This window comes from Euprymna scolopes, chromosome 1 (assembly GCF_053919585.1).
Source record: "Euprymna scolopes isolate OS-2025 chromosome 1, ASM5391958v1, whole genome shotgun sequence".
Lineage (NCBI taxonomy): Eukaryota > Metazoa > Mollusca > Cephalopoda > Sepiida > Sepiolidae > Euprymna > Euprymna scolopes.
In genome coordinates, this window is record NC_136482.1 from 12615107 (window position 1) to 12632198 (window position 17092).

The 17092-nt window shown below is 35.7% G+C and overlaps 1 protein-coding gene across 1 annotated transcript in view; it reads right to left on the minus strand.

Moving 5' to 3' along the window:
- Positions 1-336: 336 nt before the first annotated feature.
- LOC145279371 (cytochrome b5-like) overlaps positions 337-17092 on the minus strand; it is a 97870-nt gene continuing 81114 nt past the window's right edge. Inside the window, exons 4-6 of the mRNA XM_080130723.1 lie at positions 11523-11546; positions 10401-10435; positions 337-2105 (exon numbers count right to left, since the gene is read on the minus strand). Of these exons, the coding sequence (XP_079986849.1) occupies positions 2024-2105; positions 10401-10435; positions 11523-11546 (141 nt within the window). The 3' untranslated portion in view covers positions 337-2023. The remainder of the gene's footprint in view (positions 2106-10400; positions 10436-11522; positions 11547-17092) is intronic.

The following is a 17092-nucleotide window of genomic DNA, read 5'->3' on the forward strand; positions in this document are numbered from 1 at the left end:
CAATCTATCGTTGGAGGACAATAATAAATTCTGTATAGATTTAACAAAGATTCTCAAGGTTAACAAGTTTTTCCTGGAGAAATTCAGAGGTTACATCAATCAAAACATTATGAGAAAATAGTCAACTAATCCAAATTATAAGCAAGTCATGGTTTTTCTGCCGTTGTTATTACAATAACAAGTAAAAGAAATAGTTATTACAATAACAACGGCAGAAAAAATAGTTAAGAATAACAGTGCTTTATGCATACTAACAAAACAACGCTGTCTTTAAACAGCGAGAGAAGAAAGTTTAGGTTCATTGTTCCTATTTATTATCCACGAGGGTAGAGTTAGATACAAAATAGTTTTTTTTTATGTGATGGAAATCCAGCTCACCAATAAAGAGGTACTCTAGATTGAAACAAAAATTTAAATTGCCTCAGTCTAGAAAGAATTCTCCTTCACTAATTGAGAACAGAAACAAGGTGTAGTATCAGAATACATCCTGAATGTTGATGCTAGCAAAAAGACCAAGAATTGTTCACAGTCATACCATGGTACAATTATGATAGTTATTTAAAGTCTTAAATCAAATGGCTTTGATCAAGTTAATAAAGAAATAGGAATCTTTTTTTAGATACAAACAAAATCAAATTAATTGAAAATTGCTAAATATTTTGTATATCATCTATTGATTCTTATACAGAATTTACCGTATATCAAAAACAAAAAGAAAGAAAAATCTGTATGATGTACATGATTTTTTTTAGTGATATTTTCATTTCGTCATGGATACATATATCGTACAGATTTTTCTTTTTGTTTTTTAATATGTGGGAATTCCAGACAAGAAGCCACTTGTCTTGTTGATTTGTTTTTAAAAATTTCACACTTAATATAGTTTAAATATAACTTAATATTAGATTCTCAGATTTTGTTTTTAGAGGTTTAATTCTGTATTATTTAAACCCTTTATTCATACACAATCTGAATAATTCATTACTACTGTTCAATTATGGCAATTTATTAAAGCATCACCTTTATCAGCAAACAACGCTTTGTTCATAAAAAAAAAGTGCTGATGTCATTTGCTCAAAATTGGAAAGTCAAAAATTACCTCCCCTGTAATTCAAACGGAGATTTTCACCTCCAAGTTGAAAAGAAATCCTCACGACATTTATGTCATCACAAATGGTAACCTGCCAACATTGACATACTGAGAACCTGGTTTATTTTAATATTAACCTTTTCAACACTATTTTAAACTTATTTAAGTACTTGTTAAAATGCAGTCGACAGAACGATTTTTTTTTTAAACAATATTATGTACTTAATTGTCATGTCGAAAATAGTAATATCAAAAAAACGTCGAAAAATCATTGAGTAGAAAATTTATAGTTAAATGTAATTTTTACAGAAAATTGGGTAAAATCGCATTTTTCTTTGACATTATAAAGTAGACAGTAAGATTCTACATGCATATTTTAGATTACTTGTTCATGGCTGTAAGATTTGTTGTTTATAGCGAGATTTTATTTTACTAAAAACACAATAGCAGTTGTTCTAACTCAATGAATTTTCGTAATTTTTGGATATATTACTATTTTCGACATGACTATCAAGTATGTAATATTGTTTTTGCTTAAAACGATATATTTTACAAATTGATTTGTTGACCATCTTATAACAAGCACCGAACCTATTTCCTACTCCAATTTAAATGTCTTTAAAAAGGCAACAAAAATAAAGTTAAACTTGAAGCAATACTAATTGCTAATAACAAGGCACAGTATATTTACAGCAACAAGCGGGGTGGAAGGGTTCATCCCTTTAAATAAACTGCAAGATTACTGCAGATTAGGAGAGGGATGACACTGCATTGTACTTTTATTATTTGAGAGAGAGAGAACAACGATGAAGACAGTTGACGTTTCTATGGTAATGAGTCACTATACAGACGCTGGCAACTGTAGTGAAGTTTTATTTTTTAAATTTTTTTCTTTCTGATGGGCATCTTGAGCTGAAGATACACATGTGGCACTTAACCATGTGATGTCATGTAACGATAAAGTAGAGCTACGGCAAGAGCGACACCTATAGGAACAATCCAATTGGTCCAATTGCTGGAAAAGACAAACAATTTTTTTTATTATTTAAAAAAAATAAATAAATTTTAATTTAAAAAATAAATAAAAAATGTGAAAAAAATTATTCTTTTAAAAAATTATAATTAAAAAAAATTCAGTTCTTGTAAAGAGAATTCCCCTTATATTAAAAAACAAAAATAAAGAAAAATCTGTCTGATATACGTACCCATGATGAAACGAAAATACCATTCCAAAACAATATAAATTGATCAAGTAGTTTTGTTTTTATAAAGAAAATCATTGTTGAGTAATGAGAATCCTTAGGCATTATAACAAAAATCTTGCAAGTTTGAATTAAGTTATCTTGTTTTTAAGATTTTTTTTTTTTTTTCAAAATAGCAGGTGAGGCAATCACATTTCAGACTCATATAATTTGATTTTCTTATTTAAAAATACTACTTAATCAATTTACATGATTTTTGGAATATGATATTTTCGTTTTGTCAAAGATACATACACCATAGATTTTTCTTTTTTATTAATATAAGAATTCAAAACAGAATCAAAATTTTATTTACGAAATAAATAACTAACAAAAATGGGAAAAATTATTTAAATAAAAATAAAATTTGACATTTTTTATTTGTAAATTATGATTGAATCTTTAAAATTCATTTTTAATTGAAAAATAAAAAAAGACTTGGACAAGTAAATATCTGAAAAGAAATACTTGGTGTACAACCAGGTGCACAGTTACCTCTCTCGGTGTGATGGACCCATTGATCTTATCAGGTCATCCATTTAGAAGGAAAACATAAAAACTGGGGAAGGGAAGCTCCTCAATCCTGGTTGACAACCTTCCTAGAGCTGGTGACTCAAATAAATTCTCCAGTTTGTAGACCTAAATTACTTAAGGAGTAGATAGGTTCTGCCTATTGTTGGCTTGCACACATCTTTGTCTATTAGCCAGGCACAGAGGTGTCAACCTGTATTTGGCCTTGTTACCTGACTAGGAGATTGAGCACCATCCCCCTATTCCTAATTTATTTCTCTCACAAACTGAGCAAATTGGGTTTGCTTGCATACCAATTGTGCTCACTCAGATGGTCTGGGCCACTCTTGTCCAAGAGGTTGAGGGTACTTGATCGATAGCTTGTCTGGCTGTTGTTTCTGACTGGCAGTATAGAAGCCCTAACTCTTTGGTAGTGCTTAGAACAGTTACTCTATCATCAGTTGTATAATAGCAGGATAGTTATAGTGCCATTTCGCACATGAAAAGAGATTCTGCTGCTATCATTGGTGGGCTTTCACGAGGTTATAACTCTTTAGGTAAGACACAGTTAATGGACTTCTTATGTATGCATACTTGGCATCAAAACTGTCCCACTTTGTCAAACATTCTACCCCCACCAACTGGAAATTAAACAAAAATGTAATGAAATGACAGCCCAAATAAATATCACAATCCATCCAAACAACCTCAATTTGCCTCTTTGATGCTTGCATTTACAAATATCCCCGAGCTTAGAAGTAACCTAGACAATGTAGAGTTTTACCTCTTAGTAAACTTTCCGGATATCTTCACATTAGGTGAAACAAATCTACACTCTTGAATCCAATCGGGCTTGGAGTCTATATTTGTAGCATCCTCCCCTTAACTAGAGAGCAATGTCTTGGATCAGATGATCAAGCCTTTATATGCTTTCAACTAGCCTTTCATCACTGCGTTAGTTACATATATTTTCTCTACCATTTTCCTTCAAGTCAAGACTGTACCCTAATTGATCATGACTGATAGTATAGATGCAGACCGCTTCTTAGATATTAATGCTCAAATACATGTGTTTGATTTACTTCTAGACCTATTCCTTACCACAATATCCGAGGATTGTATGACTAATGCCCACAGTCCACTTGGAAACGCAGACTACATAGTAGTATCAGTAGACATCACACTTAAATCCCAACTCCAAGGTGAAGAGTCATTGCTCAAAACGACTACTTACTACAAAAAGGTTGACTGGGAAGTCATCAGAGAACATATTAGAAATGCCCCATGGACCAATATCTTTTCTTTTCCTGCTGAACAGTGTGCCAATGAGACAACCAAATGGTGCAAAGCAGGAACTGAAGCACATGTTCCTACACGGAAGTATTATAGTAAGCCTTACTCATCCCTATGGTTCACTACAGATTATGCAGTTGCCACTGCACAAAGACAGCATGCATTCTGTCATAAGTAAAATATAAATAGACAAAAATTTATAGATCCAAGAAATTAGTGAAATAGCCACAGCCAAAAAAAAAAAAAAAGCATACTGAAACAACCAGGAAATGCATAGAATCACAGAAGATAAGAACTTGTGATTTCTGGAAAATTTATTATAGTTTACTGAATCAAGGACAATCAGCAATTCTTCCACTATCCAACAACCAGAAAGTCGCATGTACAGCAACCGAGAAGGCAGAACTGCTTGCCTGGTGATTCGTCTCCAAGTTCACCTTAGAGCCAGCAAACAACTTCCTCCTGAATTTCTCTATACTGACTGAAGCACACATGATGGTTTGAAAATCACCTCTTCGCATATCCATGATATCATAAGATTTTTTTTTTTTTACAAAGGCATCACCACATTATCAAGGCCCAGAGGCCACTCAAGGATAAGGGTTAAAGAGTGTACAGTAGAAGTTGGTCAATATAGTAATCATTAGTAATGAAAATTTGGTAAATTTAATAACTTATATGGAACGGCTCATCAAGAACTTATTTACTTTAGACTTGAACACAACCATATTGTAGTCAGCCGGAAAGCAGGAAAACGGAAGACAATTCCACAGGCGTGCAGTTCTAAGAAAGAAGCTTTGTTCATGGAATCTACGTTTAGGTTTAGGCACAGATAAAGAGTGGGGGAAATTATTGATAGTGTTTACAGCTAGACGAGTGTTTCTTGTGAAAGTTTGGCGAGGGGGGACCATAGATTGAAGCTCAGTCGAACACTTTCCATAAAAATAACGATACATCAGAGACAAACTCGCAACATCTCTTCTGTGAGATAGAGGTTGCAAGGAGGAGAAAAGGACATCTCCTACGAGGCTACAAAGTCTATTTTGAACTCTATCAAGGCAGGACAAGTCCTTTCTAGCAGCTCCTGCCCAGATGTGGCAACAGTATTCCATCCTTGGACGTACCTGGCTCTTATATAGGTAGAGAATAGCATCAGCAGTGAGATATCTACTGGATCGATAGAAAGATCCCACCATTTTTCCAGCGGCCTTGGCAACAGATTTGATATACGTGTTCCATTTAAGATCAGGAGTAATGGTCAAGCCCAGAAGCTTGTCAAAACTTGAGGCCTCCTGAAGACGAGAGCCATTCATTTCAATTGATGACAAATGTGAATTAGAATGTTGATGATGTAAAGAGAGAAGCTTGGTTTTAGATGCATTAAAAGTAACCAGCCACTCCTTTCCCCATTGTACTACGTGCTTAAGATCAGAGGAGAGAGAATTGGAGAGAACTTGGTCGTTTACTGTCTTAGATGTGGTACCATAAATGGTAGTGTCGTCAGCATAAATGTCTACAAATGATGTAAGGATATGATTTGGAAGATCATTAATGTAGATCAGGAAAAGAGTTGGGCCCAGGATGGATCCCTGAGGGACACCGGCATTAATACTGTGAGCTTCTGATTTTTGCCCCTCAACTACTACTCTTATGAACCTATCAGAAAGAAATGATTTAATAATTGAGAAGACTTTTCCAGCTATACCATAGCTAGCGATCTTATGAAGTAAACCTTTATGCCATACCCTATCAAAGGCTTTAGATATGTCAAGAGCAATTGCCCTAGAAAGATTGCCACCGTCGAGAGATTTGCTAATCCTATGCGATATAACTGTAAGGGCATCTGCTGTAGATCTAGCAGAACGGAAACCATATTGAGTGTCACTAAGAAGGTTATTTTTGTTGAGATGTTTGATTACTTCTGTATTTAACACAGATTCTAGCAACTTACTCATGACGCACAGGAGACTTATTGGCCTGTACTGAGAGGGGGATGAGCGATCACCTGAATTCTTAAATACAGGGCATACTGATGAGATTTTCCAGGGAGATGGGAAACTATTCTCCTTAAGACAACGTTTAAACAGTTTTGTAAGTATGGGCGCTAATTCAGGTTGAAGTTTTATGGATTTAGGCAATGTTGTTCTACTACATATATTTTTAATGATCATGTCTGAATGCATATACCATGCACTGTATAAGGCAGCCGAAGCCAAAGCTGTAGCCCCTGATATATCCAAGGCCTTTGACATGAAGGGCTTCTAATGAAAATTAAATCATGATATAACTGGACGAATACTAACTATAATTAGATCCTTCTTGGGCAAGAAGACCATCCAGGTTGTCATTGATAAACGTTCATTCAAACAGTATAATATTAATGTGGGAGTGCCTCAGGGACCGATCCTTCGACCACTATTATTCCTGATATTCATTAACGACATTCCCGATAATATTGTGTCCAAGATGAGTTATTTGCTGATAGTACAATGCTGTATAATAAGCACAAGGGAAGAACAGACGTACACAAATCCAAGACAATGACAGAATCATTAAAAAATGACCACTAGATCGTAGTGAAATGGTGACGCAAATGGATGGTAACATTTAATGCTAGTAAGACTAAGCTGCTCTCCTTTATTAATTACAATAAGCCTCATCAACCACTTTTATCCATGACAATAACACCCTACCTGAGAATTCTTCCTTCAAACTTCTCGGCTTAACATTCACAGGAAATATGAACTAGAATCAATCAACCAAACATCTATGGCAATACTTCAAAGGCCGTAAATGAAAAAGATCTCTCTGATTCTCTCTCCTCTGATCTTTAGCATGTGATGCAATGGGGAAAAGAGTGGCTGGTTAATTTTAATGCATCTAAAACCAAACTTTTATCTTTCCATTATCAACACTCTGACCCCCATTTGGCATCAATTAAAATGAATGGCTCTTGGGTCTAACTTTTAATCCTAATCTGAAATGGAACATGTATATCAAATCTGTTGACAAGATTGCTAGAAAAATGGTTGAATCATTCTACTGCTCCAGTAGATATCTCACTGCTGATGCAATCTTCTACCAGTATAAGAGCCAAATACGTCCTAGGATGGTTACTTTTGCCACATCTGGGCAGGAGATTCTTGAAGCATCCTGCCTTGACAGAGTTCAAAACCAATTTTAGTAGGGGATGCCTCTTTTCTCTTCCCTGCAACATCTTTCCCACAGAAGAGACATTGCTAGTTTATCTCTGCTCTATTATTATTTTTTCATTTGAGCTCTGATCTATGGTCCCCCTTTGTCAAACTTTCACAAAAATACTCGTCTAGCTAAAACCACTATCAATAATCCCCCCCCCCACGCTTTATGCGTGTCTAAACCTAAACATGAATTCTATGAACAAAGCTTCTTTCTTAGAACTGCCCGCCTGTGGAACTGTTCTGTCTGCCTGCTTTCCAGCTGACTACAATATGGTCATCTTCAAATCCAATGTAAACAAGTTCTTGATAAACCGTCCCCTTAAGTAATCCAATTTACCAAATTTCAACTACTAATGATTACTGCGATGATGTCCCGATGACTACCGTACTCATTAACCCTTATCCTAGAGTGGCTCCTTTGTCACCACATATCAAGGCCAAAAACCCACTTGAAGGTATGGGTTAATGAATGCAAGGTAATAGTGTAGCAATTGTTAATGGTGTAAATTGGACAGAATTTGATTATTAAGAGGGACTCAACAAGAACTTGTTTACATTAGATTTGAAGACTACCATGTTGCATTCAACAGGGAAGCAAGTTATAGAATGTATATATCTAATAAATAAAAGCAAGTTATAGAATGTATATATCTAATAAATAAAAGCAAGTTATAGAATGTATATATCTAATAAATAAAAGCAAGTTATAGAATGTATAAATCTAATAAATAAACGGCTATATGTCTGTCTGTCTCCATATTTTCAAACTATCTCCTCCAAACCTAAAAGTCACAGAGCGGCGCTAGGGGCCTCAAATGATTGGATTTTTTACGGACCATTCTTTAGCCAGTTAAAAGTTTTTAAGAGATTAAAAATAAGTCAAAATTGGAAAAATCGTTATACATTTTGTACATTCATCTTAGTTTATTTTTAATCAGTTCATATGCGTGTCACATTAGTACAGTGGAAATGTCACCAGCTTTGAATTCTACAGTTTCAGTTTCGATTCTATCTGATGGCATGCAAATACTTTTTTTTTTACTTTTCAAATCATGATTATAATAATATATACGAAATCTGGACAAATTAAAATATCATATTTAAGCATATTTTATGACCAGGCCAAGTCGAGCCCCCTTCCTCACTAGTATATATATATATATATATATCTGTTTTTAATCTCTGTATCTCCAGCAAAAAAAATTTTTAATCTCTGTATCTCCATTAGCAAAAAAAAAAATATATATATATCCTTGTGCATTATAATTTGATATAAAAAAATTGCATTTTAAGTAAAAACACTATTATGTAATTACATACGTCGAAATTAGTAAAAATTTTAAAAAATTGCATTTTAAGTAAAAACACTATTATGTAATTAGATACGTCGAAATTAGTAAAAATTTTAAAAAATTGCATTTTAAGTAAAAACACTATTATGTAATTAGATACGTCGAAATTAGTAAAAATTTTAAAAAATTGCATTTTAAGTAAAAACACTATTATGTAATTACATACGTCGAAATTAGTAAAAATTTTAAAAAATTGCATTTTAAGTAAAAACACTATTATGTAATTACATACGTCGAAATTAGTAAAAATTTTAAAAAATTGCATTTTAAGTAAAAACACTATTATGTAATTACATACGTCGAAATTAGTAAAAATTTTAAAAAATTGCGAAAAATTATAGAGAAGATCTGCTTGAACTATTTTTTGCGAAAAACAAAAAATTATCGGATATTATCGATCCACTATTTTCTAATTTGAAATAAAATTAACTGAAAACAAGGGAGATAAGTCGGTTTGTCATACGGAATTGGTCGCAATAGACTAAACTGATAAAGACAGAATTATTTGAGAAATTTTATTTTTTCTTGTAATTATTTTTCGACTCAATAATTTTCAGAATTTTTTATAATTTCAACACGATATGTAATCATGTTTTTTTTTTTTACTTAAAATATGAATTCAAGCACCAAGAAATTCAATTGGTTAATTGATTGAGTTTTTAAAAACCGTTTTGACAATAATTTTCCACAGAAATATTTTTTTTAATTTTTAAAATATATTAATTATTTGGAATGTTTCAATTTAGTAAAGTAGTTAACCCTAATTCTTCTTCAAACCTTTTTTTGTAAACGTAATTTGTGGTATTTATGATACTTTTTTGTCATTTTTTGTGTCTTCTAATCTCAGTATTACATTCCAATTTCTATGTCTGAATACTAACGCACATGCTCGAGTGTAGTAGTACTCTATATGCAAACTTATTAAAACTTTAGATATCTTTAAAACAATCAATGGCAATAATGGAATCAAGCTGGTCAAAGACATTGTACTGAACTAATTCATACAAATTTAGATTTACTGAAATAATATTTTTTATCGTCCATCATGACTGCCATTGTTCACACCTGTTCTGAATTGGCACTAATTGAATCCAGTGACAAAGAAAAGTTCAAGATGACTGAAAATAATGCAAGCGGAGAGCACATACAGCACCTGGTATTCCCAAATGGACATCTATTTAGTGCTGGCCAGGTTCAATGTTGCTTAACTTTGGTGATCTAAAAAACTAGTGTCAACATAATGCAGAGTATAATTATCCATCCACTCATAATATAAAGGGTATTCTCTGTCCGTCACAATTTTTTTAATGAATAATTTAATTTCTTTGAAAAATGAGAAATATTGCATTTATACTAAATAATAAATTCCCAACAAATAAAGTAAATGCTATGATTGGAAACCGAAACTGAAAACTAGAAATCTTCAGTCTGATGTTCTACGAACCGAGTCATTTTCATTTTCTTCTAGATAGATCTTAAAACAATAGACAAAATATGGTTATGAGCAATTAAGACAAAATATGGTTATGAGCAATTAAGACAAAATATAAGGGAGCAGACGTGATAGAGAGGTCATAAAACAAATCAAACTAATAATGAATGGGGATGTCAACTTGAGAAATTCTGATTTAAAATTGAAGGAGAAGGTAATGCCTGGGGGGGGTGCTACCACTGATTAATTTAAAAAGAGTCATAAAAGGTTTTTCCAACTTACTTTCTGCTAAAAGGAACCTCAACAGGTTGGATTGGCTGAAAAGAAAAAAAATACAAAGATTTTATTTTAAAAAAATAAATAAATTGGAGAATAATGAAATAGAAGAATTACAATTTCATAATCTATTAAATGTTTTTTGTAATTTAACTGGGTACTTGTACTGTGTAATGAAGACATTAAAAAAATGAAAATATCGAAAAAAATGTTTAAATTGTACGTATCTGTTTTGGACTGAAAATCTCAGAAAAAAATTTCATTTAATTTGATCAAGTAGTTTTGATTTGACAGCAGAAAAACACGTTTTTATGAGAGCACGTTGAAGTCAGCCATTACGAAATTTGTTGAACACGCCAAAGGGAGATAACTCCAGGTAAAGTGCCAATACTCCCTCCCTATCTTTAATACTAGCTTTTTTTCCTAAATATCAAACCTTTTGCTCAGTATCATAAAAAAATTTTTTTTGCTGTAAAATAAAAAACTACTTCATGAAATTAAGTGAATTTTTTTTTTCAGAGAACTTCAGACTATAACGAGTACGTACAATATAACTTTTCAATATTTTCATTTTTTAATGTTTACTGTATAAGCGCCTTTAACTGTATTAAAATCAGATTTAAGAAATAAATCTAATAAATAAATTTGGGAAAGGTGTCATGCAAGCATTATTTATCCCCCCTCCCTCATTTACATAGAGATAATCATTTGTGCAAAATTTCAATCAACTATCAGAAACGCATAGTCACAGTAATTAGGAACTTGTGATTTCTGGAAAATTTTGAACAGTGTAGTAAATAATGGGAAATTAATAATTCTTCCATTATCCAACAACCATGACATTGTCTGCACAGCAACTGAGATGGCTAACCTGCTTGCTCAGCGGTTTGTCTCAAACTCCACTTTAGACTCCACAAACCACTCCATCCCAGATTTTCCTTTACAGAGAGAAGCCACACTCAATGATCTTAAAATCACTTCTTTTCATGTTTATGATATCATAAAAAACACTGAAGGCATGTGGGCCTAATCTCGTTCCTGCTATATTTATGATTTTCAAAGAACATGAGAGAATTCTTGCACATTTACTCCACATAAGTAAATTAAAAACAAAAAAAAGAAACTTACTTTTGGTCGTTCCTTTCTGTCATCCTGTAGAAAAGAAAAAGAAAATTTACTATAACAAACTTTTTTATGAATGAAGAAAAAGAGGTATTGAAAAGAGAAAAAGTGTGAATATTTTAAAAATTATTTAATGGTTTACGAAATAACAACCACTGAAATTGTGAAGTTCTTGAAATGTACCGAACTTTAACTAGTGCCACATAGAGAGATACATAGAATCAATTATAACATTAACTTTTTTGAAAGGTGAAGGGGGGGGGGCAAACCAAATAGCCTGCGGATTCGATCACTTTTGTTGAAGCATATGGATAATTATTATCTTTTAGACTTTAACAGAGAGAGAGAGAGAGATGGGAAAGGGAGATAGTGAGTGAGACGGGAAAGGGAGATAGTGAGTGAGACGGGAAAGGGAGATAGTGAGTGAGACGGGAAAGGGAGATAGTGAGAGAGACGGGAAAGGGAGATAGTGAGAGAGACGGGAAAGGGAGATAGTGAGAGAGACGGGAAAGGGAGATAGTGAGAGAGACGGGAAAGGGAGATAGTGAGAGAGACGGGAAAGGGAGATAGTGAGAGAGACGGGAAAGGGAGATAGTGAGAGAGACGGGAAAGGGAGAGAGAGAGAGACGGGGGAATAAAAAGAGAGAGACAGACGGGGGAATAGAATTTTTTTGTTTTTTTGTTTAACGGCATATCAACCCTTTGCCGAATCAATTTATTTTGGGAATAGTATTCAATGTTGTATCCAGTTATTTTATATGAGATTTTTATTCTTCAAGCTCCTTGTATTTTCAATCGTTAGTTCGTAGCTTTTGATTTGCTTGTTTTATAGTGGATTTTGTTATTTTTGTTCTCTGCCTTGCAGAATACGATTGGGTTTTGCAATGGGAGGGGGGAAAAGGTTTCAGTATTATTAAGTCCTGTATTATGAATGTAGTTATATTGTTGATAGTGTTTTATATTCAAATTATCCTCATTCTTAAGGAAGGTTTCTTGGAGATAAATAACCAAAGGATTAAATTTGGTTTGCAACAATAAAATTTCATTGTAATTTGCCTTCAATCCACGGCAATTCCATTGGATTTTCTTGATGATTTTTTTTGTTGTTTGGTTTGAGGAATAACTTCAGTTTCCATGTCTTCTAATTCCGTAAATCTATTTGTAGTAGTAGTAGTAGTAGTAGTGGCTTCTGTTTGTGGTAATTTCTTTATATTATTTTGTTTTTTGGTAGATGTATCTTTTGTTTGTATTTCAAGTGTTTTTTTCGCCACGGGGAAGACATATTGGTGACCTGTGTGGTCTTTCTTTTACCTGATTTTGTTTTTCCTTGGTTTCGCCTTTTTCAGTATCTGCACAACGTACTGGTGATTTTTGTGGTCTTTCTTTTGATCGACTTTGTTTTCTTGGATGTTCTGATTTTGGTTGAGAATTTGTTTTATTGGTAACATTAGTTGATTTAATGGGATGATTAATTTTTGATATGTTTGGTTTGATTTCATTTATAAATTTGGGCCAGTCGTTTGGTCCCAATTGTAACAATTTGTTTATTAGTATTTCGTATTTGGAGTCTTGGTTAGTGATGTTGGATGATATACAACTTGAGGTGACTTCAGAGTACGTCTTTTCCTTCATGTATCCATCTACCATTTTCCTGGCTTCGAGGAAGGAGATGTTTTTGGTATGTTTTATTGACACTACTTCCTTTTCTTTCTTCCAGATTCTGCATAAGCAGGATGGTTTTCTCCACAATTTGCATATTTACAATCAAGATTGCAGTCATTGACAGCATGGTCTGGATCTCTCTGGCCACATCTGCCACACACTGCTCGTCCCCTACATGCATCCTCATGGTGGCCAAACTTCTGGCATTTAAAGCACCAAAGTGGGTTTGGTATAAAGGGTTCAAGTTGAACCCAATTTTGATTTCTTTTGGGATAGTGGGTCTATTGAACTGCATAATGTAAGTGTTTGTATGCATAGTCTGATTCTCTTTTTTTATTGTAATTATTTTAACGTTTATTACTCCTTGGTTTTTAAGTTCTTTTGTTATCTCTTCAGTAGTGCACATTAAGAGGTCTTTCGATTTTACTACACCTTTGGATGTATTAAGATTCTTGTGTGGATAAGTTTTGATATTTATGTTGTGGAAAGTTTTCATTCCGAGGAGAAAAGTAGCATGTTTTTCTCTTTCCACTTCCACCAGTAGAGTTTTATTATTTTAAAGTTTTTAAATTTTTGAGGGTAATATATAATTTTATGTATAATAAACAGTGATAAGTCAGTTATAGAATAGAATAGAAAGAGAGAGACGAAGAATAGAAAGAGAGAGAGAGACTGAGACTGGGAATCGAAAGAGAGAGAGAGAGAGAGAGAGAGAGAGAGACTGAGACTGGGAATCGAAAGAGAGAGAGAGACTGAGACTGGGAATCGAAAGAGAGAGAGAGACTGAGACTGGGAATCGAAAGAGAGAGAGAGACTGAGACTGGGAATCGAAAGAGAGAGAGAGACTGAGACTGGGAATCGAAAGAGAGAGAGAGACTGAGACTGGGAATCGAAAGAGAGAGAGAGACTGAGACTGGGAATCGAAAGAGAGAGAGAGACTGAGACTGGGAATCGAAAGAGAGAGAGAGACTGAGACTGGGAATCGAAAGAGAGAGAGAGACTGAGACTGGGAATCGAAAGAGAGAGAGAGACTGAGACTGGGAATCGAAAGAGAGAGAGAGACTGAGACTGGGAATCGAAAGAGAGAGAGAGACTGAGACTGGGAATCGAAAGAGAGAGAGAGACTGAGACTGGGAATCGAAAGAGAGAGAGAGACTGAGACTGGGAATCGAAAGAGAGAGAGAGACTGAGACTGGGAATCGAAAGAGAGAGAGAGACTGAGACTGGGAATCGAAAGAGAGAGAGAGACTGAGACTGGGAATCGAAAGAGAGAGAGAGACTGAGACTGGGAATCGAAAGAGAGAGAGAGACTGAGACTGGGAATCGAAAGAGAGAGAGAGACTGAGACTGGGAATCGAAAGAGAGAGAGAGACTGAGACTGGGAATCGAAAGAGAGAGAGAGACTGAGACTGGGAATCGAAAGAGAGAGAGAGACTGAGACTGGGAATCGAAAGAGAGAGAGAGACTGAGACTGGGAATCGAAAGAGAGAGAGAGACTGAGACTGGGAATCGAAAGAGAGAGAGAGACTGAGACTGGGAATCGAAAGAGAGAGAGAGACTGAGACTGGGAATCGAAAGAGAGAGAGACTGAGACTGGGAATCGAAAGAGAGAGAGACTGAGACTGGGAATCGAAAGAGAGAGAGACTGAGACTGGGAATCGAAAGAGAGAGAGACTGAGACTGGGAATCGAAAGAGAGAGAGACTGAGACTGGGAATCGAAAGAGAGAGAGACTGAGACTGGGAATCGAAAGAGAGAGAGACTGAGACTGGGAATCGAAAGAGAGAGAGAGAGAGAGACTGAGACTGGGAATCGAAAGAGAGAGAGAGAGAGAGACTGAGACTGGGAATCGAAAGAGAGAGAGAGAGAGAGACTGAGACTGGGAATCGAAAGAGAGAGAGAGAGACTGAGACTGGGAATCGAAAGAGAGAGAGAGAGACTGAGACTGGGAATCGAAAGAGAGAGAGAGAGACTGAGACTGGGAATCGAAAGAGAGAGAGAGAGACTGAGACTGGGAATCGAAAGAGAGAGAGAGAGACTGAGACTGGGAATCGAAAGAGAGAGAGAGACTGAGACTGGGAATCGAAAGAGAGAGAGAGAGACTGAGACTGGGAATCTAAAGAGAGAGAGAGACTGAGTGAGAATCGAAAGAGAGAGAGAGACTGAGTGAGAATCGAAAGAGAGAGAGAGAGAGACTGAGTGAGAATCGAAAGAGAGAGAGAGAGACTGAGTGAGAATCGAAAGAGAGAGAGAGAGACTGAGTGAGAATCGAAAGAGAGAGAGAGAGAGACTGAGTGAGAATCGAAAGAGAGAGAGAGAGAGACTGAGTGAGAATCGAAAGAGAGAGAGAGAGAGACTGAGTGAGAATCGAAAGAGAGAGAGAGACTGAAAATAAAAAGAGAGAGAGTGAGAGAGACTGAGAATAAAAAGAGAGAGAGAGACTGAGAATAAAAAGAGAGAGAGAGACTGAGAATAAAAAGAGAGAGAGAGACTGAGAATAAAAAAAGAGAGAGAGAGACTGAGAATAAAAAGAGAGAGAGAGAGACTGAGAATAAAAAGAGAGAGAGAGAGACTGAGAATAAAAAGAGAGAGAGAGACTGAGAATAAAAAGAGAGAGAGAGACTGAGAATAAAAAGAGAGAGAGAGACTGAGAATAAAAAGAGAGAGAGAGAGACTGAGAATAAAAAGAGAGAGAGAGAGAGACTGAGAACAAAAAGAGACAGAGAGAGACTGAGAACAAAAAGAGACAGAGAGAGACTGAGAACAAAAAGAGAGAGAGAGAGACTGAGAACAAAAAGAGAGAGAGAGAGACTGAGAACAAAGAGAGAGAGAGAGACTGAGAACAAAAAGAGAGAGAGAGAGACTGAGAAAAAAGAGAGAGAGAGAGAGAGACTGACAATAAAAAGAGAGAGAGAGAGACTGACAATAAAAAGAGAGAGAGAGAGACTGACAATAAAAAGAGAGAGAGACTGAGAATAAAAAGAGAGAGAGAGACTGAGAATAAAAAGAGAGAGAGACAGAGAATAAAAAGAAAGAGAGACTGAGAATAAAAAGAGAGACTGAGACGGGGAATCGAAAGAGAGAGAGACTGAGACGGGGAATCGAAAGAGAGAGAGACTGAGACGGGGAATCGAAAGAGAGAGAGACTGAGACGGGGAATCGAAAGAGAGAGAGACTGAGACGGGGAATCGAAAGAGAGAGAGACTGAGACGGGGAATCGAAAGAGAGAGAGACTGAGACGGGGAATCGAAAGAGAGAGAGACTGAGACGGGGAATCGAAAGAGAGAGAGACTGAGACGGGGAATCGAAAGAGAGAGAGACTGAGACGGGGAATCGAAAGAGAGAGAGACTGAGACGGGGAATCGAAAGAGAGAGAGACTGAGACGGGGAATCGAAAGAGAGAGAGACTGAGACGGGGAATCGAAAGAGAGAGAGACTGAGACGGGGAATCGAAAGAGAGAGAGACTGAGACGGGGAATCGAAAGAGAGAGAGACTGAGACGGGGAATCGAAAGAGAGAGAGACTGAGACGGGGAATCGAAAGAGAGAGAGACTGAGACGGGGAATCGAAAGAGAGAGAGACTGAGACGGGGAATCGAAAGAGAGAGAGACTGAGACGGGGAATCGAAAGAGAGAGAGACTGAGACGGGGAATCGAAAGAGAGAGAGACTGAGACGGGGAATCGAAAGAGAGAGAGACTGAGACGGGGAATCGAAAGAGAGAGAGACTGAGACGGGGAATCGAAAGAGAGAGAGACTGAGACGGGGAATCGAAAGAGAGAGAGACTGAGACGGGGAATCGAAAGAGAGAGAGACTGAGACGGGGAATCGAAAGAGAGAGAGACTGAGACGGGGAATCGAAAGAGAGAGAGACTGAGACGGGGAATCGAAAGAGAGAGAGACTGAGACGGGGAATC